The sequence below is a fragment of the Bos mutus genome, chromosome 7, assembly GCF_027580195.1.
Source record: "Bos mutus isolate GX-2022 chromosome 7, NWIPB_WYAK_1.1, whole genome shotgun sequence".
Lineage (NCBI taxonomy): Eukaryota > Metazoa > Chordata > Mammalia > Artiodactyla > Bovidae > Bos > Bos mutus.
Genome location: NC_091623.1, coordinates 12,668,840 through 12,694,980, shown reverse-complemented (window position 1 = coordinate 12,694,980; position 26,141 = coordinate 12,668,840). Strand labels below are relative to the sequence as shown.

General features: G+C 36.0%; 1 protein-coding gene across 8 annotated transcripts in view; it reads left to right on the top strand.

The window, feature by feature from the left end:
* Positions 1–26,141, top strand: part of SSBP2 (single stranded DNA binding protein 2) — a 318,494-nt gene that overhangs the window by 278,680 nt on the left and 13,673 nt on the right. For all 8 annotated transcript variants that reach the window (XM_070373069.1, XM_070373070.1, XM_070373068.1 and 5 more), the window contains 6 exons: positions 9,283–9,318; positions 11,099–11,153; positions 14,505–14,575; positions 17,345–17,423; positions 19,852–19,880; positions 25,683–25,781. In XM_070373069.1, coding sequence (XP_070229170.1) covers positions 9,283–9,318; positions 11,099–11,153; positions 14,505–14,575; positions 17,345–17,423; positions 19,852–19,880; positions 25,683–25,781 — 369 coding nt within the window. The remainder of the gene's footprint in view (positions 1–9,282; positions 9,319–11,098; positions 11,154–14,504; positions 14,576–17,344; positions 17,424–19,851; positions 19,881–25,682; positions 25,782–26,141) is intronic.

Sequence of the window (26,141 nt, the reverse complement as noted above, 5' to 3'; positions counted from 1 at the left end):
CAGAAAACCATGAGTGCACACTGGTGCTTCAACTGTAATTCAATACGACAGAGTTCATTCTAGACTTCTTGCTTTCCATGTTGTTTATTCACTTCTCTGAAAGTAAGAAGTCTGCCTACCATTATCCACAATAAATTTATTTATCTGTGTAATCTGTATCTTCACATAGTTTTGTCATATATGTTTCAAACAAAAATCTTTTGGCACCCCTTTACATGGCAGCAGGAGAAACATTTTTTAAAACAAATTTATGGGACTTACCCGGTGGCACAGTGGATAAGAATCTGCCAGCCAACTCAGGGGACATGGCTTCAGTCCCTGGTCCAGGAAGATTCCACATACTGAGGAGCAACCAAACCCCTGCACCAACTGCTGATCCTGAAACTCTAGAACCTGCGAGCCACAACTACTGAGCCCATGTGCTACAGCCACTAAACCCCACACACAGAGTCTGTGTACTCCTCAACAAGAGACATCACCACCATGAGAAGCCCACACTCTGCAACGAAGAGCAGCCCTGCTCACCAAAACTAGAGAAAGCTTGCACTAAGCAGCAAAGACTCAGTGCAGCCGAAACTAAATAAAATTATTTTTTAAATTTATATTTTTAATTCAGATAATATGATTTTTACTTTTAACTTCCCTTATGCTGAGTATAACAGTATTGGCCTCTAATTCTTACTTGGAAACTTACAAGTCTGCCAACCTTTTTATTTTTTATGTTTTTCACAAAGAACTGTACATTTGAGCTGAACTGTAGAACAGGTTCTAATCATAAAGTAGCAAGCACTTTTATCAAAAATACCTGAATTAGCTTTGTCAGGAGATACTTTTGATTATATGTACCAACCTAACTAGGCTCATACTGAAGGAAAATACTACTGGATCATGTATCTGAAAAGTCCAGATATAATTTGCTGGGGGACACATTTGGCTCCAGGGTTCAAATAACACCATCAGGACCCTGTCCCTATTCACCGCTTACCCTTGTTCCACGAGTCTGGCAAGAAGGCTGTGTGAGGCTCCAGATTTGTATCCTCACAGCTCCCTGTTAAGCACAAAAGAGCACAACTCTCATCAGTTAAGCACAGGTACTGGAAGTAACTAACTGAAGTAGATTTGCTCAGCTTGGATACATAGTCTTATTCATGAACCAGCTATGACCCGGGGGTACAGTGCTCTATCCACCAGGCCCGGCTCACTCACTCAACCCCCTGAGCCCCGCCTGAACCACATGGAAAAATAAGGGCGATATGGTTCAAAGAAAATGCAGGGAACAATTGGCAGAAGAGGGGCTGAGCAGAAACAACAGATGATCAGTTTAGCACTGTATTCCTCAACTCACTAACTGGACAGGAAACAGAGAAAACTCCTGTAAGGAAAAATAAGGATCTACTAGAGTGATTAAGCCCAAGAGAAATACAAATATTTTACTCCAGGTAGGAACTTTGCCCTATTAAAAATAAGATGCTCATTTTTTTAAAAGAGCACTAAAAAATAAAAGAACATTTTCAGCTTTACAGTGACACAGAGAATGTTCCCCTCCCTGGTTTCTAGTGAACTGAATTTCAGTGCATATAAGGTAGTTTTGAATTTCACAGTTGATGAAAACTCCTTAGCTAAAATAAAATGTTAAGCTACTTAGCTAATCATTTTTTAATAAAGCCAAAGAGAACCTCTAGGTATTCTGCTATTCATCTACCATGGCACCAATCATAAATACTAGGAGTCAGAATATTTCAGGATTTTTGGATTGTCGTCACATCTCTTGAATTTTCTGTCTAGCTTAACCAGACAAACATGTGGCCTTAATTTTTATTATCTGTCAAATAAGAGATTTGTGTAGTTCTATGATTCTGATCTTCTAGCTCTCTGGTCTTGTCTTCTACATCTGCATTTTCATCTTAATGGATATTTTGTATAGTATATGGGGGAGGGGTGGAGGGAAAAGATTAATTATGCTGGGGAAATTCTGGTGACTGGAGGTAGAGAAAAGCCTGGACAAAAGTAAAGAGAAGAGGGATTGTAGGAAATGTGTGAGGAAAAAATATTAGATTCTTAGTGGCTGGAACATAGCTTTGGAAGGCAGAGAAGGCAGCAAAGCTGGAAAAAGAAAGATGGACCATGACGTGTTCAGGACTTTGAATGCTGAAAAATCTGGAATTATCATCTGTGTGGAACAGAATTTTGTTTTAGGATGATAGTATATAAAATGGATACATAGCGAAACAATATTGAAAGAGTAGAGTAACGGGCCTTACAAAATGCTGCCAGTCTGAGGTAGAGCAGTGGAGAAAGGATGGAGGAGATAAAAATGTGACACATGTCATCAAAAACAACTGGTGGTTGTTGGATTTAGAGATAAAGAAATGAAGTTGAAGGTGATTTCAGGTCTTTGAGACTAGTTTTCAGGGAAAGATATACCCAGTTGAATGCAGATTCCAAAGAATAGCAAAGACAGATAAGAAGACCTTCTTCAATGAACAAGTGCAAAGAAATAGACGGAAACAATAGAACGGGAAAGATTAGAGCTCTTTTGGAAAGAGATCGGAAAAAATTGGAGATGTCAAGAAAACATTTCAAACAAGGATGGGCATGATAAAGGACAGAAGCAAAAGAAAATTAAGAAGAGGTGGCAAGAATGTACAGAACTATACAAAATGTCTTAATGACCCAGATAATTATGATGGTTTGGTCACTCACCTAGAGCCAGATATCCTATAGTGTGAAGTGGGCCTTAGGAAGCATGACTGCAAATAAAGTTAATGGAGATGACAGAATTCCAGCTGAGCTATTTCACATCCTAAAAGATGATGCTGTTAAAGTGCTGCACTCAGTATGTCAGCAAATTTAGAAAACTCAGCAGTGGCCACAGGACTGGAAAAGGTCAGTTTTCATCCCATTCCCGAAGAAGGGCAATGCCAAAGAATATTCAAGCTACCATACAATTGCAGTCATTTCACATGCTATTAATGTTATGCTCAAAATCCTTCAAGCTAGGCTTCAACAGTACATAAACCAAGAAATTCCATATGTGCAAGCTGGCATTAGAAAAGGCAGAGAACCAGAAATCAAGTTGCCAACATTCAATGGATCATGGAGAGAGCAAGGGAATTCCAGAAAAACATTAGTTCTGCTTCATTGACTATTCTGAAGTCCTTGATTGTGTGGATCACAACAAACTGTGGAAAATTCTTAGAGAAATGGGAATACCAGACCACCTTACACCTGTGTCCTGAGAAACCTTGTATGCAGATCAAGAAGCAACGGTTAGAACTGTACATGGAACTATGGACTGATTAAAAATTGGGAAAAGAGTACAACTAAGCTGTATATTGTCACCTGCTTATTTAACTTATATGCAGGGTACATCCTGCCAGGCTGTATGACTCACAAGCTGGAATCAAGATTGCCAGGAGAAATACCAACAACCCCAAATATGCAGATAATACCACTAATTGCAGGAAGCATAGAGGAACTAAAGAGTCTCTTGATGAGGGTGAAAGAAGAGAGTGAAAAAGCTGGCTTAAAACTCAACTTTCAAAAACTAAGATCATGGCATCCAGTCCCATCATTTTATGGTAAATAGAAGGTGGGAAAGTGGAAACAGTGACAGATTTTATTTTCTTGGGCTCCAAAATCACTGCAGACAGTGACTGCAGCCATGAAATTAAAAGACTCTTGCTCCTTGGAAGAAAAGCTATGACAAACCTAGACACTATGTTTAAAAGCAGACACATCACTTTGCCAACAAAAGTCCATATAAGCAAAGCTATAAAAGTTTTTCCAGTAGTCTTGTACAGATGTGAGAGTTGGACCATATAACAGGCTGAGCATTAAAGAATTAATGCTTTTGAATTGTGGTATTGGAGAAGACTTTTGAGAGTCCTTTGGACTGCAAGGAGACCAAACCAGTCAATCCTAAAGGAAATCAACCCTGAGTATTCATTGGAAGGACTGGTGCTGAAGCTGAAGCTTCAGTATTCTGGTCACCTGAGGCAAAGAGCTGACTCACTAGAAAAGCCCCTGTTCCTGGGAAAGATTGAAGGCAAAAGGAGAAGGGGGTAGCAGAGGATGAGATGGTTAGAGAGCATCACCAACTCAATGGACAGGAATTTGAGCAGACTCTGGAAGATAGTGGAGGACAGAGGAACCTGGCATGCTGCAGTCCATGGGTTCACAAAGAGCTGGACATGATGTAGCAACCCAACATCATCATCAGTGAGGATGGGAGTAACACAGAGTGAAATGAGGACATGGGGGAAACGCAGGCTTAGAGCGTAGGCTGTGAGCTTTGTTATTGGAATGTTAAATTTCAAGAATTTGTAAAGCACCACCTTTGATTCTTCTACAATGCCTAATGTGTGTTTCTGTAATTGTGCTTAATGCATTATAATAAACCTGTAACGTTCAACCTCTGCTGAGTACCCGCTGATGTGTGACCAGCAGTTATTTTCCCTAGTCACATGCCCTTCCTACATTCCTTATCCTTGGCCCCTTTTCTATCAGCTAAACTTGTCTCTTACTTTACGGTGGGGAAAAAAAAGTAAACATCAGACTCACATTCTTCAAATTCTACACTTCAGTATTATCAGACCTTTAATCATATTTCTTTCCTCTTGTCTTAGTAGTGTTCTTCTCAATGCTAGCCATTTGGTCTGGTCTCTTTATCCCACCTCTTCATGTTTCTACATATCTTGCTCTTTCATTTTTTAAAGGAGTCTTCATCTATCCCTTTCCCTTGGTTGGAACTTTGCCTAACAGTGTGCCAATTAACAAATCCCGGGACAACCTTAAAACCCCCAGTCTTTCTCTCTTCTAGAGTTGGAAGGGATAACCGAGAGAAGACTTCTCTCAACCCTTCATCAGTGTCAAACCACAGTCCCGCATCTCCCACACTGACTCTGTCACCACCATTCTCCTGGGCAGTGGATTCCTTGATACTCCTCCTCTTCATTCCTGTGCAGCCGTGCAATGCCAGAAATACAGCAGGTGATGGACGAAGATCGGTTAAACTCAACCGTTTCAGTTCCTAGTGATCTTCCACTTAGCAAAACTAAGGACTTATTTTCTGTCATCATACCTGAACTTTGAAATATTGTACACCTTGGTTTTGTTTTAAATGTCTGTTGATTTCTTTTCTTCATTTAAGTAATGTTTTCTTCCATATTTGCACTAGCATATTCCTTTATATTATTTATTCTTGGGCGTGTCACAGAGAAGTTGAAAGACAAGCCCAGTAAGGCTCAAAAGTAAGCCCAGTTTAGGCATTTTCTAGCCAGCCTGCTCCCACTTCTTGCTTCTTAAAAGTCTGCCTTGACATTTTATAGAATATTTTCTCCAGGTTTTCCTCCAGTCACATTATCTACCCTTTTTTTTTAAGTTAATTTATTTTTTAATTGAAAGATACTTTACAGAATTTTGTTTTGTTTTCTGTCAAACCTCAATATGAATCAGCCATAGGTATACATATATCCCCTCCCTCTTGAACCTCCCTCCCATCTCCCTACCCTCTAGGTTGATACAGAGCCCCCGTTTGGGTTTCCTGAGCCACACAGCAAATTCCCATTGGCTATCTATTTTACATATGGTAATGTAAGTTTCCATGTTACTCTCTCCATATATCTCACCCTGTCCTCCCCTCTCCCCATGTCCGTAGGTCTGTTCTCTATGTTTCTTTTTCCATTGCTACCCTGCAAATAAATTCTTTGGTACCATCTTTCTAGATTCCATGTATATGCATTAGTATACCATTATCTACCCTTTTTTAATTGGTAATGTTCTTTAATTCCAATCTTGGGCTTTTTTTCAGTTTAACGTTTTCAACTAACGAAACTATCGTTTAGTTTCGATAACTAAACATAATCAAATCCTATAGTAAGTATTGTGCATGGCACACAATGGGGATTTAGTTAATTGAAACTTTATCTCTTGTCCTGATCTCCAATGAATTCTTAACCACTACTTCTAAATATCTGTTGATTGGTTTTAACTCAGTGTCTACTAGAGCTTTTGAATACAATATCAGTCATTCCCCAAACCTGTCCCCTGCTTCCTAAACTCCCTATATATGAGTTAGTAGCACCATCATCCACCCAGTCAGCATGTTGGAAACCTTGGAATTTCCTTAACTTCTCACCCAGTTTGTCCCCAAGCCCTGCAGAGTACATTTGCAAAGTCTGTCAAATTCTCTTATCCCTATTTATCTTAATCAGCATTGCCTAGAACTCTTTTTATCATCTCTTGCCTAGACTTTTTGCAATATTCTCCTAACTTGTATTCATGCTCCACGATGCCTGTAGAGTTATCTTACTAAAATACGTAAATTTGAACATGTCTCTCAAAACCTGCTGTTTCCAACAGCATAGATTTAGCCTGACCATGTAGCCTCATCACTTACCACAATCGCCTGTAAGTCCCACACTGCAACAACTGTAAAATTACATACCGTTTCCCTAATAAACTGAGTACTTTCACATTTGTTTATTACATGCCGATCCTTCTCTTTGTCCTTGTAATGGACCCCCACTCTCTCTCCTATTCCCAGTTTCCCAGCTCAAATACATCTTCTGTACCCACATAGTACTGCTTCTGTTATTGTTGTATTTGGTTTCTCAGACTAGGCAGACAGACACTGCTGTTATTTATGAGAGTTCAGATTCCGTAAAGTGCTAGGGATAAGAGCCCAAATGTTCCTCTTCTCTGAATGAGGGCAAGGACTACGAGGTAGAAAACAGTGAATACAAGAGCTTGACAGGGCAAAAATGGAAATAAACTGAACTGGAGGGGGTAACAAACTTTTTAAAGTAGTTTTAAATGTTTATTATACTTAATGGTGTTTGAAGAAACCATGAAGAGGGAGAAGTTAGTACTTGTGAGAATGAGATGTTCAAGAGGGGCTAACTTTGGAAATAAAGACTTCTTTTCCCCCTACCTGAGATGAATGGACGAAATTTTAAGTCTATAAATAATGAAGTGTTTAGTTGAAGATGAAGGCATGGCAGTAATTTGATGGCTTTGATGTATGACCAAAGGACAAAGTACTAACTCAGGATAGTCGAACCACCAGTAAGGGCCAGTTCACAAAAGTCAGTTGTTAAAAATTCAGGAACTTTGTCAGCTGATTGTTAAAATCATTGGTAGCTTGAAATCTGCCTTATAGGAATATTTACACAGCATAAATTGGCACATACTACAGATTTGGAGTTTTTCCCTCAAGTTTACAGCACACCTCTAGAATACTTTGGAGCTTCCATAACAGCTGAGCCAAAATGCTTCCAGCTGTTAGTGAAAACTAGGTTAAAGCTGGAGAACATGATCACGTGTTGGACCTTGTCAAGCTTGTTTTGTTTTCCTTGCCAGGCACTCTCTACTATAAAACAGAAAAGTTGGCTAGAGGATGATCAAAAAAGAGTTGGGAATTAACAAAGTAGACTTCAGGATAATGAATTTAAGATATGAGAGAGAGAAAGAAAATGCTGGAATTGTGATGGGATAAGATTCTGGTTGGAATATAGAGTGTTGTTTGTGAGTGTCATGAAGAACAAGAAAGATGTCAGTCAGGAAAGTTGTTTAGATCTTAGATCTCTGTGCAAAACTTTTAGGATGTAGTCATGCTCATATATGGAAAAAAACTGGGCTTGGGGGAGGGGCACGGGGAGGGTATTTCTGTAAAGTAAAGGCAGTGAGTGTGTTCCTAACATCTAAAGAGTGGTTTTTTTGATCGCTAAGTCATGTCTGACTCTTTTGTGACTCCATGGACTGTAGCCCACCAGTCTCCCATGGACAAATGGAATTCTCAAGGCAAGAGTATTGGAATTGTTAGATCATATCTTGAAGTTGCTTGAGGATGACAGTAGGCAATAGAGACAGAAAGAACATGAGCCTGGTGTTTAAGTTATAAGGAAATGAAAACTGGAGCCGGCAGATAAGTTGGTGATTTGGAGACAGCAGGGACACGTATTTAAAGTAAATAGCAGAGGATGGATGATTGATCGTGAACTGCAAAAGACCCAAGAGAGCAAAGCTGTATTCATTCACCCAGTCGAGTAAATGTACAGTGCCATAGCGATCCTGATACTCACAGACACAATCACCACCACTAACAATACTGAGCACTCAGTAACGGCCGTGTGCGGTGCTGAGTTACACAGAAAGTGGCCCAAGCAGAGGCTCAGACGCCTGTGGTCTGGGCTTAAAGCCAAACAAGGGCATCAAACAATGAGGAGAGTTTTCAAATAACTGAATGTTAAAATCATTAGAAAAAGTATAGCTTTGTTGTCTTTCTGCTTTATGATTTCATATTATTTTTATGTTTAATTAGAAGGAAGGTATTGATGTAGAGGGAGCATTTAGGTACAGACACTATAATCTTTTCACCATTCTTAAGGTCCTATTTTAGCCCTGGCTGTCTTACCCCAAGACGATAGTAATTTACTGGCTTTTTTCAGAATAAGGCAAAAATATCTCTTCTAGATGTGAAGATGAAAGATGTAAGCTAGTGAGCTTGTGTGAAAAAAAGAATATTTGGATCAACTTCTCTATTAATATCCACACTTAAGGAGTTATTTTTAAATATATGTTTTCCAGTTTTCATTTCTTAAATTTTCATAGCAATGTCATATTAATACCTTGTAATCTCTAGAAAAGAGCTTGGTTAAGAGCTTGATTTGAAGGGAATGAGGGAATATGTTACCCATATTTGATCCCCACAAATTAGTAGTCCTCGGAGACTTAAATTAGCAAAATATTTTGCATTCATTATATTGTTTTCTAGAAGCTAGTTAGAAAGGAAAAGGGGAAACAGGTTTATATGTCAAGTATTGACCCATACTGCATGAATATAGTAGCCTGAAACCTGTCTCTAAAAAAATAATGTATCCCAGATGCACATAAATTAGAAATGGCATCTGTAAAATCTACTAATTTGAAAAATTCTGGTTTCTGGTTTTTACCTGCACAAATATATATCTTTCTAATAATAGAATAAGTGTCACTAGTATCAAGCAGTGAGTATAACTGCCCTGAAAGCAATATAACTTGAAACTGTAATTCTGTCTAAATTCTTCTTGACTAATATCCTTTCCCTTTTTTAATAAATTCAAGATAGGTCTGCATTTTATTCATAGCACTCAGACATATATAAATGCCTTTATCCTTTATTATCCTTTGTGATAAATTTTAAAACTTGATAAAAGTTAGAAAATAGATTCATTTTAGGTCAGTCTCCTTACTGCCACATGAATCAGAATATGTCTATTTTTCGTCCTGTTCATGTTCCAGATACCATACTCCTCAGCGTCTCCTGGGAATTATGTAGTAAGTACATTTGGGTTTGTTTGCTCATAAGAATTGATGTTACGTTTTATTTGGGCAATGAAATAGTTGTCCAGATGTTAAAAGAGCCCCTGTGTATTGGCCAAGAAGTGAACATCTGATTTGTATTGAGTTGTTTCGTCTGCCAACCTCAGTACATATGTTGATGTTCATTAGTGAAACAGTTATCAATCTGGCCAAAATTGCCCTGAGTACTGTGTTTTACTTCAGCATATGTTTCTGTAAGCCAGTACAATACCCTGTCCAATCATGAAGAAGCACCCCCAGTTACACAGTGATATGCTTGAATTTGTAGTTCTTCATAATCTACACCCCCGCACCACCCCATTGCCATACACAGAGTCTAAGAAGACAGTAAACTTTCTCCCAATCACAAAGAGAATCCGATAGCAGAATGACGACTGATAATTTGGGAGAGGGGTGTTAATTTTCACTGTTAGAAATCGAGAGCACTTATCATTTTGTACATGTTAATAATGTCCAATGATTTATATTTGTCGATTCAGCGGGTTTTACATGATCTCTTGAACTTAGAAATGACCTTTTAACCATCATCACATTAGAATCCATGCTGTGTCTAAAGGCCATCACAGAACATAATTTGTTATACTGTTTAGCAGAGAAGCAGGAATAAATGGTAAAACCGAAAATCTTTCCCAAGGAGATATTCATAGGCGGTGGTTAACCAGAGTAGGAAAAGAGAGTCCTTTGGAAGATCAGTATCAATTGATCAGTTTTACTTTCCATGGAGACAGTGTTCTATGAGCACAGCGGAAAACACAGATGGTTTTGGACCTGCGGACTTAGTGCTCAGAATTCCCTTAAGCTGTACAAACTAAGAAAGTAACTTTTTTCATGTTCTCCATGAAACCAAAATGAAAGTTAAAAAGTTTGGGTACAACCTATTTTTTCTTAAAGTCAATTAAAAATACGCTTCATATATAGTCTTATGAAATTGTAAATTTGACATATTTAAAAGTAAATTTAAGCTGTTTAGTAAATAGCAATACATGTATTATTTGGAATAATTAGTGGACTATGTCTGTGTACTCAGAATGAAACAAAAACCTCGCTGTTTAAAAGTTAATTTGACTATGTCCCTCTGAAAATTCTCAAACTCATTGCCTGAATTATCCATTTTGGTTGTGTGAAATAACTGAACTAACTTTAGAGTCACCTAACATCCCTTTCAAATTGATTGTACCTACAGCCTTAGGAGCCCTCACATTAGTCAGCATCACCTCTTCTAATTGATGCAATGGCTGAAGGTGCAGTGCATCAGAGATGTTGTGGTTGAGACTGAAAGAAGAAATAGCATCAATATATTTTTAAAGCATATGAATATCTTTTGGTTTTCAAATGCCTATAAAAACCAATGATACAAAATACAAGAAAATTACAGAAAACTAAATCATAAATACAAATACACATGAATTATTTCTATTTTATGGATTTGTAAAGGCCCTCTTAAATCGTTTCTCCTTAACCTCATTATACCTGATGTGATTAAGTCATGAATTATAAATCAGTGTTATAGGCTCACTGTTTTGAGAAACTTGTCAAAACAATCTCAGTATATTTAAGCTAAATTATATTTTGCATAACAGTGAAATGATTGTGCATTCAAAGAAAGTAAATTATGGAGAAAATATATTGCCTCTGCTGTTTTCAAATTGGATTGTGATAAAGTCTAACTTCTGTTTTTCCTTATCTTATTAAATGCAATGCCTTATTTTCACTGACATTTTGTGTACTTATTTAGGGTCCTCCTGGAGGTGGAGGGCCACCAGGAACACCTATCATGCCTAGTCCAGCAGGTACTGTAATTGAATGAGCCACAAGGGTATTTCTCAGAGTAAAATAATAGAGTACAGAAACTGTTATGAGGGAAAGTTAGTAGTATCCTTTATCTCATTGGCGGTTTCATAAGTTGAGTAGAGGTAGCAAGCAGGAGGAAATAGTGCTCTTCAGTAACTGTTTTCCGATTACTTTAAGCATTTAGAACACTTCTGTTGTGTAGGTAACGGATTTAACCAGAATGAAAACTGTTGATCTGTATGAATTGCCCAATAATTTTATCTGACTAGAAATTTGCTTGAAACTGTGGAAAAGATCCAAATCTCACAGCCTGAGAAAATTTCTGCCCAAGTAACACATGACATACACGGACCCACTAGGTTTAATACAGCAAATCCGACTCATTGTCTCTAGCGTCTAAAATAGATGTGGATGTGCTATCAGCATCATTTATCCTGCACGTCTATAGGTATTTATTAGTTAGCTAATCCACTATGTAATGGGGGAAGTTTTTTAATCTTTTAAACTAAAATACTGCAGTATTCCTGGAATCATGTAATATGATTATTTTAAATGCCTCTCTCCTTTGAGACTTAAATACAAACTAGTGAATGTATTGTGTCTTGAGGCCTCTAGTGATATTAATAGTACACCCCTCTTAGAAGTGCCTGGCAGCATGTAGCAAGAGCCATGAACAAGTTCACACCATTTGACTCCATAATCCTACTACTATAAATCATTTGAGGTATAGCCCAAGAATCATGTACAGTGATGCTCACCTGATATAGCCAGCAGTAGACTAGAAACAACTTTCATGCCTAATCCAATTTTAGTGATATTTTTAAATTTTTATGTTTTATGGACTAAAACTTTAGCCATTAAGATTACTGTCATAAAACTTTTAATGACACAGAGAAATGTTCATGATTTAATGCAATGTGATCACAATATTATTTTTAAATATACTACACAACTTCTGGGTAATGAAATATGTGGGAAAATTTTATAATTAGAAAATAATTTTTATTATGTTGCACTCAAATTCATATCTTATGAATTTGTTGAAATCTAAGATATATAGAAGTTTGAAATTAAGTATCATTAATCATACCAATAAGTATTTTTAAGTTTTGAAACCTTAATTTAGAAAAAGCAGAAATTTGATTGGTTCAGAATTTTACTTTGGTTCACTAACTCTTTGGAATGAATCACAAATATTTCATAGATCTCTGTCCTCAGAACATCTTCAGTGAAGTGAAACAGAATTCATTGAAGATAGAATTATATGAATTGAACATCTTGCCCACATTTGCATTCCTTTTGGTGAAGTTAGGGTTTAATTTATGAAGGTAGCATATGATTAACAAATATTTCACTTGCAGTACTTAAAGAAAATTTTTGGAGTGACACTAAACTCTGCAGGCGATAAATAATCTGATCAATTCTTCCTTTCAAGCCAAAAATTGCCACCAGTATTGCTGGCTTTTCTGCATGCTCTTTTATGTACTCATTCTTTATCAGTCAGTCCTCTAATATGAAGCCAGTATGCCTCAGCCTCCAAAAAATAGGTGCCAGAATATCTATAGTTTTTTGGTATATAAATCAGACATTTTCTAAAAAATACCAAACTTATTCCCTCAATGTTTTTTCATTTTCAGATGAAATTCTTTTGATTAGTCTTAAAAGCAATGAATTTTCTTTCTGCATATTTTAAAATATACAGCCCATTTTCCTTTCAAGTTAATTACTAGAATTAGTAAGACTAATAAAGGTGAAAAGCCATTAAGTTTTCCTATGTTTAAAAAACAAACCCAGCTTTTCTGAAAGATAAGTTTTTATGGGATAGCATTTATGTCATGAGTTGAATCTAAGTTAGCAGGTATTTATTGTCTGTAGTATACAATATGAGTAAGACATGGCCCCTTTCCTCCTCTCAGAGAACTTATAACCTAGTTTGAAGCCGGAGGGAAGAATAAGACAAAATATTAACTATAATGCAAAGCATGCACTCACACACTTTTAAGTATCAGGGGAAGTTAAAACTTCTTGGAAGAGGTCTCATCGGCAGTAGGCCTTGAAGACAGAGAGTGTCATCTCAGTAAGTGGAGACTGGGTAGCGAAGCCACTTGAAGGAAAAAGAACAAAAATAAGGTGATGGAAAAGGATGCACGTATGCAGGAAGGAAAAAGTAGCCTGAGTTGACAAGCGTGTAGTATAGATAAAAATGTAAAAATACTTCAGGCCACAAAAGTAGATTAGAAGCTTACTTAGTATAAACAGAGGTCAGCCAGAGGTAGGCATTTCAACTTTCTTAATAATATGATTTGTTAATCTAGATGTTAAAAATAATACTTAGGATTATGGATCACTGTTTATAAACAAAGGATAAATGGCATCTTACTCTAAAATAATAAATTAATGTGTAATAATCACAAAATAAAAGGAGAAGTAATTGCCCATTTCTCACTCTACAATTATTGCCATAAGAAAGCAAATGATTTTTATCTTCTGCCTTAAATCAGTGTAAAACAACTTTTTCAAAGTAGAGGCCTACAATGTTTTATTTAAGAGAATTATATAATTGTGGGACAATAGAAAAACATTTTATAACTAATAGTTTCTAAATATAAAATATTAAGCCTTTCACTTTAGGCTATACATTAGAAACACCTATACTCAGAGACTTAATTAGGACTAGTAATAGACATGAAATGTAATATGTTACATGTATTTATATGGATATACACTACAGTTATTTTTATTATAATTAATCAAAAATAAAATGACTGAAAAAAATTTTATTGGAAGTTGTACTAATGAAAGCTGGCTTTTACGTCAAGCAAGAGAATTTTAATTCCCATTGTATCATCTTGTTCTAATCTCTTTCTTTGGGAAGTAAGCCAGGATATTCCACCAGCTTTTATTATTAGCTAAATAAATTTTTTAAATTGGTATATTAAGAAACCTTAATAAATAATAACAAAATTTACTAAATCTGAATTTTAAGAGATTTTTGTTATAGGTATTCATGTAAATTGCTTAGAGAAGTCAAAAGGTTTTCATGTTGTTTTTAAAGAAGGAAAAGTTTACTATAATTTTTTAGACTTTTAAAGTGATATTCCTTTTGACCTGGACTATTCAAGTGATTATTCCTTTTATATTAAGTAAATATTCCTAATTTATGACCTCAGAATAATTTTTGGGTCAGAAAATGACTTACAGATACTTGTTTCTGAACATCAATAATGACTATTTCAAGTGGTACAGCTATTAATATACATAGGTGTCCAGATCATCTTTGATTATTATTTTGTGATGACTTGGGCATAAATTATAATGAAAGATATTAATTCAATAATATTTTGTTTCAGATTCAACCAACTCTGGAGACAACATGTATACTTTAATGAATGCAGTACCTCCAGGACCTAACAGGCCTAATGTAACTATGCCTTTTTTAAAAATTTTTGGAATGTATTTGAAGACTCAAGTCTCTAAGTACATTTCTTTTCCTTGATACTGGCTTTGTATTTTATTATCCAGGACCTTACTGGATATCAAAATATATGTTCTGGGTTGGAAAAAAACATTATATATAACATACATAACAATAGATTTAATATTAGTATAATGTAAATGTAAAGTGGAACTTAATTATAAAATGTTGGTATGTGGCCTTATCTCAAATATCTAATAATTTATATTGACTATTTGAAGGTGACAGGTAGTGTGTAAGCGTTTATGATCACCTCATTTTGCACATCATTAACTTATTCAGGTGGTTGTGCTTTTTTCCTGATAAACTCAAAACTAAAATAGGAAGTTGAATATGCTTGTTTTTCTTTAAATTTTTGAAATCTGGAGTTTAAATATAGAACTGAAGCAGTTATACAGAAAGAATTTGGGCATTTTTAATAAGGCATATGGTTGTGATTTTTCTACAAATGCTTACAGAAAAATGGTACTGCTCTATGAAACCTACATGTTAACAAAATGTATTTATAACAATACAGTTAATATATATATATGAATAAAAGGTAGCTCAAATTAAAGAAAAGTAAAAACATGTATCAAGAATTCCCCAAAGTATACCAAAAACTGGGGATGAAATATTATAACTGAGCTTCCTATCAGTGAGGCCAACAAAGGGAATCTTGAAGCCACTGGTGGGGTATGTGGCTAGTCCAAACTGAGGTGTTCTGCAAGTATGAAACACACCCTGGATTTTGAGGACTTATACAAAAAAATATCTCATTAAAATTTTGTATTGACTATTTTGAAATGGTAATTTTGATCACATAACTAAATAAAACTATTAAAATTAACTTTACCTGTTTCTTTTTACTTTTTAAAGATGGCTGCTACTAAATCCAAATTTACTTACGTAGTTCACACTTGAACTTTACATATTTTATTTCTATTAAGCAGCACTGCCTTCAGTTACCAGTATTCCCTTTATATAATCAAATAGATTCTTTTTCAGGGAAAAAAAAAGTTTCCTGTCAATAATGTCTAAAAGGTGTTTTCACAGAGATTTTAAAAACATTGAATACAATCATGAACAATGTTCATTTTAGAAATGCAGCACAAATATAGAAAAGCACTTCATACCGCAATTTCATATCTTAAAACTTGATATTTGAAAGGGAAGGAATAAGGGAGGAAACCAAGAGCATATGGTACTGAAGACATTTCTGCAGGCAGCTGAACTGATATCACCCAAGTGTGTTCCATTCTGGTTCTCTCACGTGGTACAAAGATAAGAGATTCAAAAGAAGTAGACGATGAGCATGTCATTCTTTCAAATATCATTTATTTGAGCCATGGGTAGTAAAAGCCAGTGCCTGTTGAGGGCTCGGACTGCAGTGTTCTGTGCTTGAATTATCATACCTACAGTCAGTGTTGCTTAAAGCACAGTGATGGCCAGATAAAGGGACCAAACCAAGGAGGAGCACAGGCTGTTAGCTTCACTGCCACCAGTTTCTCAGCCCAGATCTAAACTATGCTTTGGGGGACGGGGAAAAAAAGGTTGAAAAACAGAAGTTCAAAGTTAATTTCTCTGACCTCTCAGTAGAGGCATACATATTCCAAGTTGTTACTGGAAAATAACAATCCATACTTTTAGGCAACAGAATTGGCATCACCCTGGGAAGATGTATAAGCATATGATACGGGTGAGCTCGGTGATGGAAAGCCATGTTATTTCCACACAGAGTCGGTGATACACAGCATGTCTGCTGAGGCAGTTTTTTCCCCTAAAGCCTCCTTGATGAGTAACCATCACCACCCCATCTATAGGCACACATCTATAGACATACATACACCACACACATACATGCATTCAACATTCTCCACCATACAACATGGAAGAAATTATTTGGGCATGAGAAATTTTAAGAACAAGTGTTTTCAGTATCTTAACTGTAAATATAAGGTGACTATAGATAGCCTATCTTCAAAGTGGAGTCTGAGCTTCCTCCGAAGTGTTCCAGGGAGTTGAGGCAAAGACTGAGCAGCGGGTCATGGACTTTTCCACCACCTAGTCTACCACAGCACATCTGTTCACACGTGTGTTGTACTAGACTCCAGATGTAAGGTTTCACTTGGAAATAAAGTAACACTACTGTAAAAAAATGTGAAATATAACTGCTTTTGAATGTCTAATTGTCATTAGACTGACGTGGTTGAGATTGCCAAGACGACTTAGGTGTATTCAGCTATCCCCAAGGCACTAAATGTACTTAACCTGCAAGATGACATTATTTATTATGTCCATTTGAACAATGATTGTCTGCTATGAAAAATGTATAATGTTCAGTTGTTCTTATTAATAAGCCAATACTTTTAACAGCTTAAGAATTACCTCTGGTTTATAATAGCAAAATTTGTCAACAGCATAGGAGAGAGTACTTCTCTTCTCACTTGCACTGAAATATATGTGCTTTCTGGTTAAGGATATCTTAAGGAAAAGTTGGATATGGATAAGGATTAGCTTGAAGATCCAGAACATAGAGAAGATGAAATAAGGGAAATAGCAGTGCAGATAGAGATTCTAGAAAGCTGGGGGAAAATCTAGGAAAATAATCTCTATAACTTGTAAATGAAAATAAGTTGTAGGAGTATATTACAGTGTTGAAGATAGATATTGTGACATTGAGATAAACAACTGTTTTCAATATGATCACAGTCATTTTTTCCATTTTTTAAATAGTTTCCAATGGGCCCTGGGTCAGATGGCCCTATGGGTGGATTAGGAGGAATGGAGTCACATCACATGAATGGCTCTTTAGGTAAGGATATTAAACCTGATATTCAGAAATGAATTCAAAACAAAACCTTAATTTGACATACCATGATTTACAAAGTTCTTCTGTGTATAGGAGCTCGTTTTGAAATGCTTCAGCTTTTACCTACACCTGATAGTTCAATCCATAGGATATTTGCTATGATTACTGGAGAACATTTGAAAACTCAGATGTGTGAGAATTGTTCTATCCAAGCTCATATTCACAGGTATTTCCTTTAACCTATGAAAATCTGAGTGCTTATAATAAAAAGAGACGCTGCAGCTTTGGGCACCTGGAGGACTGTGAAGTCCTCCCAATGGGCCTTTGGTATCTCCCAAGGTCTACAGACATAGTCTCAGAGAACTTCAGTGCTCTGCAAGAATTTCTTGATTTTGTTTCTCCTTTTTAATGTTTGTCTCTTTTTAAAAAGTAAAACTGGTTATCATATTGTGGATAAACTGATTCTCTTAAGAAAAAACACTGCCCATACTGTCTGTATTCATAATAAAGCTGATTTCAAGTAGTGCAAATAATGGTTGAAAACATACTTCATAAATGATGTTTTCTTACCAAATGAAGCCAGCTACCTGCAAAGTGAGCAAAAAGTTCACAACAGTTAGAAACAAGTGGTAAAAAATTGATGTGGTCACACAGCACACTGTATATGTAGGCAGACCAAATGCAAAAATAAAGGAAAAATGTTTATTTTATATCTGTATGTTTATCATCATCATATATCATAAACTATTTTAAAAGTTGACAGTGGGGTTGGAGTTTGTGCTAATTTTTTTCCTCTGAAAAAGAACCATCTTTTACCTAAGTTGGAGAAACCATGCCCATGAGTAACTCAGGTTTACACAGATTTCACAACCCCACCCTAGGTCCCCTTATGGCTCAGCTGGTAAAGAATCCACCTGCAGTATGGGAGACCTGGGTTTGATCCCTGGGTTGGGAAGATGCCCTGGAGAAGGGAAAAGCTACCTACTCCAGTATTCTACCCTGGAGAATCCCATGGACTGTATAGTCCATGGGGTTGCAAAGAGTCGGACATGACTGAACACCTTTAACTTTCACCCTAGGCCAGGAAATACCATCCTCTTATATTCTGAAAAACTATGTAACTCCAGTAATCAAGAAATTACACTTTGATAGACTTTTTTTTTTACTTTTAAGGATATATACTTATTTTTCTAGGTTTCGAAATATTAATTTATACAGTCCCATTATGGTGTTTACTAGTCATGTGTGACTGATTTTAAATTAAACGCAAAATTCAGTTCCTCCGTCGCACTGCTACATATCAAGTGCATGTAGTCACATTTGCTGATGGCTGTCATGACAGACAGCACAAAGAAACGTTCCAGCATCACACAAAATTCTACTGGACAGCACCATTCTAGAATTTTACCTTCTAGTTTATTGCAAAATAATTAACTTTCCAGTCTTTTCACTGTAATATCATTCGTAAAAAGATAGCATTTGGTCATAGAAGATTCTCAGTTATATTACTCACTGGAATAGAATTTTCAGAATAGTTTCACATTTACTTGTTATCTATCATGAATATTACTATATATTTTACATAATTACATATACATTTAGTATTTAACAGCTTATTATGCTTGTTTATAACTTAATCATGTTAATAGGCTCTCATTTTATGACTGTCTATTGAATGCTGTGCTATTAAAATATAATATTTTTATACCAGGATAATTATGTAAATAGTTGAAAATAAAGCTAAAACTGTGGCAAGGATTTGATTATTTTTGTTACCTAAGTTGTGATTCCATTTCTTAGGTACAAAAATAAATTAGTATTGATGGTCCATTTTTCCTAAGAATTAAAATAAAACTACAACATTATATTTTGAAGACATTTTCACTTTTGATGGATTGCCACACTTATTGATTGCTGCCAAAATTTTAATAGTAAAAATGCTTCAATTTGGGTTATTATAGTGAAATGTGGTTCAGAATATTGTCAGGTCATGTTGCAAGTACCCATTCTACATTTTATCAGATTTATAGAACCATCATTTCAGAAAAGAGATCTCTATCTAGTTACATATCTATAAACATATACACATATGTATATTAGTATACACATGTTAAAATTTTGAATTGAGTAGGATATGTATGTCTGCTCTTTCGCTTTCAGGAATTTATGGTAGCAATAGTTATTTTTTTATACAAAAAAATAGATGATTGGGAAGTAGTTACAATTTTTCTTTGAATTTGCCATCAGATGATACTTATTCACCACATAGTATAGAAAAAAGTAATTTTTTGAGATTCAAAAATCCAGGAGACATACATTGGAAAATACATACAGTATACCTGATTATTGCATTTGTTTATATTAAAGGAATATTTAATTTATAAATAGAATATTTACCTAATAAAGGCTTTTTTTCTCTATTTTGTTTTAGGCTCAGGAGATATGGACAGTATTTCCAAGGTGAGTATTGTATATTCTGTGATTTTAATCTGTATTTTATTCCACACAGAACTCTTATTAAGATTATGAGAGTAACATTATGAATTTTGTTCTTGAATAAGAGCTTGAAAGTAGAAGGTGAGATACAATTAAGTAAAAGTTTAAAATATTAATGTACATAATCTGTGGGAAAGGGTAAAATGAGTCTTTTAAGGTTTCAAAGCATGCTAAGATTCATTTACAGGATGTGATATACATGATTAACTGATACCCAGTGAATAACAATCAGTTTAATCGCATTATGATGTTGCACATTTGTAAAGCAAACTGACATCGTTTAGATAATCTTGAAAATGTAAAGGAGTCTAGAGCAACATGAAAAGAGGTAAATTTGAAAAAGTGATTATTATATGCATTAAGTATTACATTTTTACATCTCATTTGTCATTCAAACCCTTATCAGGCATTGCTGATGTTCTTAATCATTATTATAGTTGCATAAAATACAGTAAGAAAGTAATTAGAGGGAAGTTATCTTAACAGAAGTAGGAAAGTTCCCCTTCTAATAGCACATGTCCATGTTTTTCCCCTGTCAATCATCTGAGTATCTAAAATTAATCCTTTGCTGAGATGCCTTATATTTTTTGAAGAATACCTAAATAGTTTTTAGGTCATGATGAATTTTAAAATAGTTCTCTGTGGGTCAAATATATATTTAGAATGGCTGATAAGAACTAATTATTAACTACCACTAGAGTGACTCTCTCAGAAGTCTGCTTTATACCAATAAATACAGAAATTCATTAAAGGATGCCTTCATTTTTAATTCCACTTTGAATTTATATTCATGTATAATAAAGTAAAATTCCTGATGCCAAGAAAAGTAAAATGAAGTTGAGCTATGGTATTTCCAAATTAAGACTTCAAATTGAGAAAGAGAGAAGTTTAACTGGCATCCTGACATTATATCTGCATCGCTTGGGTGCTTGGCCTGAGAAGTTTGATATGCAGTTTGGATGTCTGTGTTTAGGAACCACTGGGAAGCTCTTTTTCTTTTCTAAAAATAGGTAAATATATACAATGGGCACTATCTTTCCTCTGGGAAATTATATTAGGTAAGCCTTCAAAAATACTGTTTTCAAAATAAGATTCATTGTATAATTCCATTAGAGACTTCTTTCTCGGAAGCACCTTTACAAACCAGATGACCATGATTATATTGGCTATCTTAGGTATCTGACAGTTGATGTTGGCTGAATTGTGCTTTGTGGTCACAGTAAAATGTCTGAAGTTAAATTTGAGAAGCATATTCTAATATCTAAAGATAATTTATTTTACACAAAGGTGGGAATATCCAGTTTGCTTAAGGCCATCTTCCTAAAGCTTCCACTAACATAACCTTGTATACTACATAGATGTAAACAAAATTTTGCATGGGGAAGTACTTTGTAATTATAAAGCACTTTAAAAACTGTTAAGGGCCATAGTGACAAATGAAATACCATCTTCTAATCTACCTTCCTATCAGATCTGTTGCCATGCCGTCTATGCTTATTTTTCCATTCCTATTCCCAGAAACAAGTTTTTCCATCACACTGTGTCTACTGCTAGTAACATTCTCTTGCCTAATGATGTACTGTTTATTCTTGCAGCATTAACTGACCGCCCATTGTGTACTTTTGTGTACTGAATACTGCCTTGTACACTGTGGGAAAATACAAAAGACTTCTTTAAATACAAACATAATCTTCGCCCTCAAGTGGTTCATGTACTTAGGCAGGAATTCCTTCATTCAGTAAACATGAATGTGCCAAGGCATTAATCTGGACTATAAAAATCCAAAGTTAAACAAGATATAGTCTCTGCCCCCAAAAAGCTTAGTATAACTAAGGAGACCAAACAAATACAATAAGGAAAAACTTTTACAAAGGGAAGTTCAAATACATTTCAGTTGACCTAAGAATTATGCCCAAGTAATAAACTTGCCACTCAACAGTGTACTAGAAATGACTAGTTGCATCCATCTTCAAATGGACGCCCAAGCATCTCATTTCTGCACTGCCCCACTGCTCATGCCAGGTTGCGGGCTCTAACCAGGCTGTCAGGGTGATGGCACCACGATTGTCTGTCCCATCTCCACTACACTAATGGTCACTTTATCTCTAATCAGCAGCATCAAACGTACCGTACACTCCCATTTTTTCTTCCCTATTCTTTCCACCCACTGCTTAATTTTTCAGTCTTTCACACTGAGCTATACAAGGTGTCACTAACTTCATTTTCCCTATCTTCCTCCTTTCCAACACATGTCCAGCTATCTCAAAAAGCTCTCCTCTCTTTTCTCTTATTTCCTGGGCTCTTTCCTTTTCATCCTATTCTTTTTCTAGTCATTCTTTGTGAATCGGAAGACGATCTTATTTTTTAATAAACACTACTGCTTATTTTTGTTCACAATCCTTCTTGAGCCTCCAGTTGCATCTTCCTAATTCTCCAATTAAACCTGTATTTTTCTTTTTTTCTTTTTCTTTTTAATTAGAGGATAATTACTTTACAATAATGATTTCTGCCGTACCTCACATGAATCAGCCACAGGCATACACATGTCCCCTCCCTCTTAAACCTCTCTCCTACCTTCCTCCCAATCCCATCCCTCTAGGTTGTCAAGCATCAGTGTTACATTTTAAATTTTCCTATTTTAAAAAGCTGTTTGACCAACATAACCATTTTTGTGCACTATAGTCTTGTCTTGTGGATGAAATCTACTGAGATAGTACACAAAACGGAGAAGGCAATGGCACCCCACTCCAGTGTTCTTGCCTGGAAAATCCCATGGATGGAGGAGCCTGGTAGGCTGCAGTCCATGGGGTTGCGAAGAGTTGGACACGACTGAGCGACTTCACTTTCACTTTTCACTTTCATGCATTGGAGAAGGAAATGGCAACCCACCCCAGTGTTCTTGCCTGGAGAATCCCAGGGACGGGGGAGCCTGGTGGGCTGCCGTCTATGGGGTCGCACAGAGTCGGACACGACTGAAGCGACTTAGCAGCAGCACACAAAAACAGAGCTGCAGTTACATGCAACGTATGCTCATTGCCACCGACCGTCATAACCTGCTCTGGGCTGGTGTCTGGAACCGTAACCTGCTCCCCCACCCTAACCTACAATGCCAGTACTGAGTATGTCTCTCCCTGTATCCTCCTCATGTCATCCAGGGACCATCAACAGCATTGTTGATGGTTTCCTTAAGACTCCCCAGTTAGCAACTTCTGTTGTTTTCACAGCATTTCACAGCATTTACCTCAGATTTTTTTTTTAATGTCCTATATCATTTCACAATTTTCAGATATACCCAATGACCTAGATAGGAACAAGTTTCAGAGATCTGATATGTAGTTCAGTTATGTACAAGGCTGTGTCCTTCTAACTTCCGTCTCAGTGTTCTTACGTACACCACTCCCTGCTCATAAAACAGCTTAATGCTGGGTCACCACGCTGTGACAAGACTGCAGGGAAAACAACACCGTGAAGTGTTTTATAAGTATTTAAATATTAATGTACTGTTACTTTTAAACTTCAAATTTTTTTTTAAATTAACACTTTGAATCAGGAATCAATATGAATGTAGCCAGACTTTGAGAGTTTTAAATCAAGAAATGTTATCACTTATATGTAGAATCTAAAAAAAGGTACAAATGAACTTATCGACAAAGCAGAAATAGAGTGACAGATGTAGAAAAGAAGCTTTATGGCAACCGGGGGGTAAGCGGGGGCAGGGATAAATTGAGAGATTGGGATTGACATATACACAGCACTCTATATAAAATAAAGAACTAATATGGACCTACCGTGTAGCACAGGGCACTCCACTCAGTACTGTGTAACGGCCTGTATGAGAAGAGAATCTTAGGAAAAAAAAGCATGGGTGTATGCATTTGTATAACTTACTCACTTTGGTATACACTTGAAACACAACATTGTAAATCAACTATAAACAATTTAAAAAAATGTTTAAATATAAAATGAAAAAATTTCTAAAGGACTGATAGATGGCAGAAGTGCAACAGAGTCTGGGAGCAGCCCAGCTTAGTCAGAGATGCTGTTCCTCTCAGGGTATCTTGCACGCTTCTGACTGGGGGTCCGAATATTACACGAGGATGGAGAGGGCTTATTTCATCTATTTTTTTTTTGAATACGTCAAAGTATACAGCTCAGATACCCTTATAGAGGTACATTAGATTATTTTTTACTCCCAAGATTACAGTTTGTCCATGAAATGACAAGTCTGTCTGGATCAAAAAGACTGCTAGACTTGGGGTAAATCCTACAATATTTTTTAAAATAAATTTTCCCTTTTTTGAACTAAGTCAATATTATCGTTCCTAATTTTAAAACAGTTGATTAATAATTTATTTTAGTGAGTTGTAGCTTAAGTAATTGCACCTCAATTTTACTTATTTTTTTTTTCCAGGAAATCAAGTTATCCCTGTACATTTCAAAGTTCAGTTATTTTATACTTAGGAAACTCACATTTTCATAGGAAAAACAATTGTCAAAAAAATAGAACCCTCTTTATGCCATGCAGTGGTTCCTGGGCCCTTGGGGTTCACTGGCTAACAGAGCTCCTATGGACTTCAGAGAATCCATGTTCTCAGATCCTCCCTCTGAGGTGCAGAGCACGACAAGACACGAGCTGTATTTCCACCAGCTCATCTACCTGTTTCTGCTTTACACTGTAACCGTATTTTTTAAAAGCCTATATTCTTCTGGGAATAACTCATTCATGAAATTTTCATTTGTATGACGTAAGTCAGAATCCTCAGAAATTTTCTTTGAAAAAAAAAAAAAAAAATCTAAAAACTTATTCAGAAACAGAATATAAATGGCAGTGACTCAGGAAAAGACTCCAAAGCCTGGCTTCCAGTTGAAATAACAAGTGCGAGTTTTCACCCTCGCAGTTTATTTTTGCAAGAGTCCCTCGGTCACAGCTGCAGGCCTATGTGCGCATGCTCCGTGCACCGCTGCCGCTCTGCATTCCCCATCGAGGTGGAGTGTCAGATGACCTCACGTGGCTAGAATCACACAGGAAAATTTAAATAGAGCACAAAGCAACATACTGCTAATTTAGTGTTTGACTGGATAGCTCGTATCAACCATTTTATCTTAAGAGTTTTGAATACATCTACTCAAATGGTTGGAAAGGATTCTAGATCACTCCACACATGAGCCTCCTTTCCCTCTACAAGTACATACTGAATTCTCAAGTTCTAGGGTATTTATTCCTCTTGTTCTTAACTATCGTTAACTATTTTCCTTTTTTCCTTATGGTTCATATAAAAATAATGGCTAAAATCGTGTTACTGATGTAAAATGCATGTAGAATTAAAGGGAAATGTTTATGAAAATAGAGACCTTTGAGTCTGCTTAGTAAAATCACCTGGGGAAGGCATTGTCCCATCCTTTCTAATCAGTGGGTAGCCCACGGTGTTCATCATGGGCCTCCTGGAAATGTTTCTTAAAATCTCCAGAGTCCTAGGAACTCCATAAACTGAAGGTGGGATTTTGAATAAATATTGATTCTGAGATTAACATGAAGAGTTATGGTGAGTTATTTGGGGTTTCTGTCTTTTAATTTTCATTTGGGAAAGTATATAGGTCCTGTCAAGGTACCAAGAATGAAATGGAATACATGGTAGAAGTCTGAGGTAGGAATTATATCTACTTTGTTCTTAGAGATGATGCTATAGATCCCATGTTTGAAACAGTACAATGTAAAAGGGAAATTAAAATCTTAAAAATGCTGTGTTTTCTAAATCTTGTTTACAGAATTCTCCCAATAATATGAGCCTGAGTAATCAGCCGGGCACTCCAAGGGATGATGGCGAAATGGGGGGAAATTTCTTAAATCCTTTTCAGAGTGAGAGTGTAAGTATTCCCTTGACTACATTATTATATCCAGATTTTATTTCTGAAGCTCTTCTTTAGAATAAATGCATAAAGCCATTATTATGATTATTTAGAGTTCAATAGGTTGATCTTTTAAGAGTTAGAAAATGTGAAATTTCTTTGAAAACATTAAAAAATGCACTTTCAACTCTGATTATACGTACATGGTTACAAAAATGAAAATTCTAATAGTTTTTCTACAGAAAACATACATTATGAAGGAATCTACTAGAAACAGGTTGCACGTGTGATCATTTTCCTCAGTCTTCGCGTGACTGAAGCATCCTGGGTCACCGCAAAACCAAGTCTGTTCTCAGTGCTGCCCTTTGAGGCTCTGAA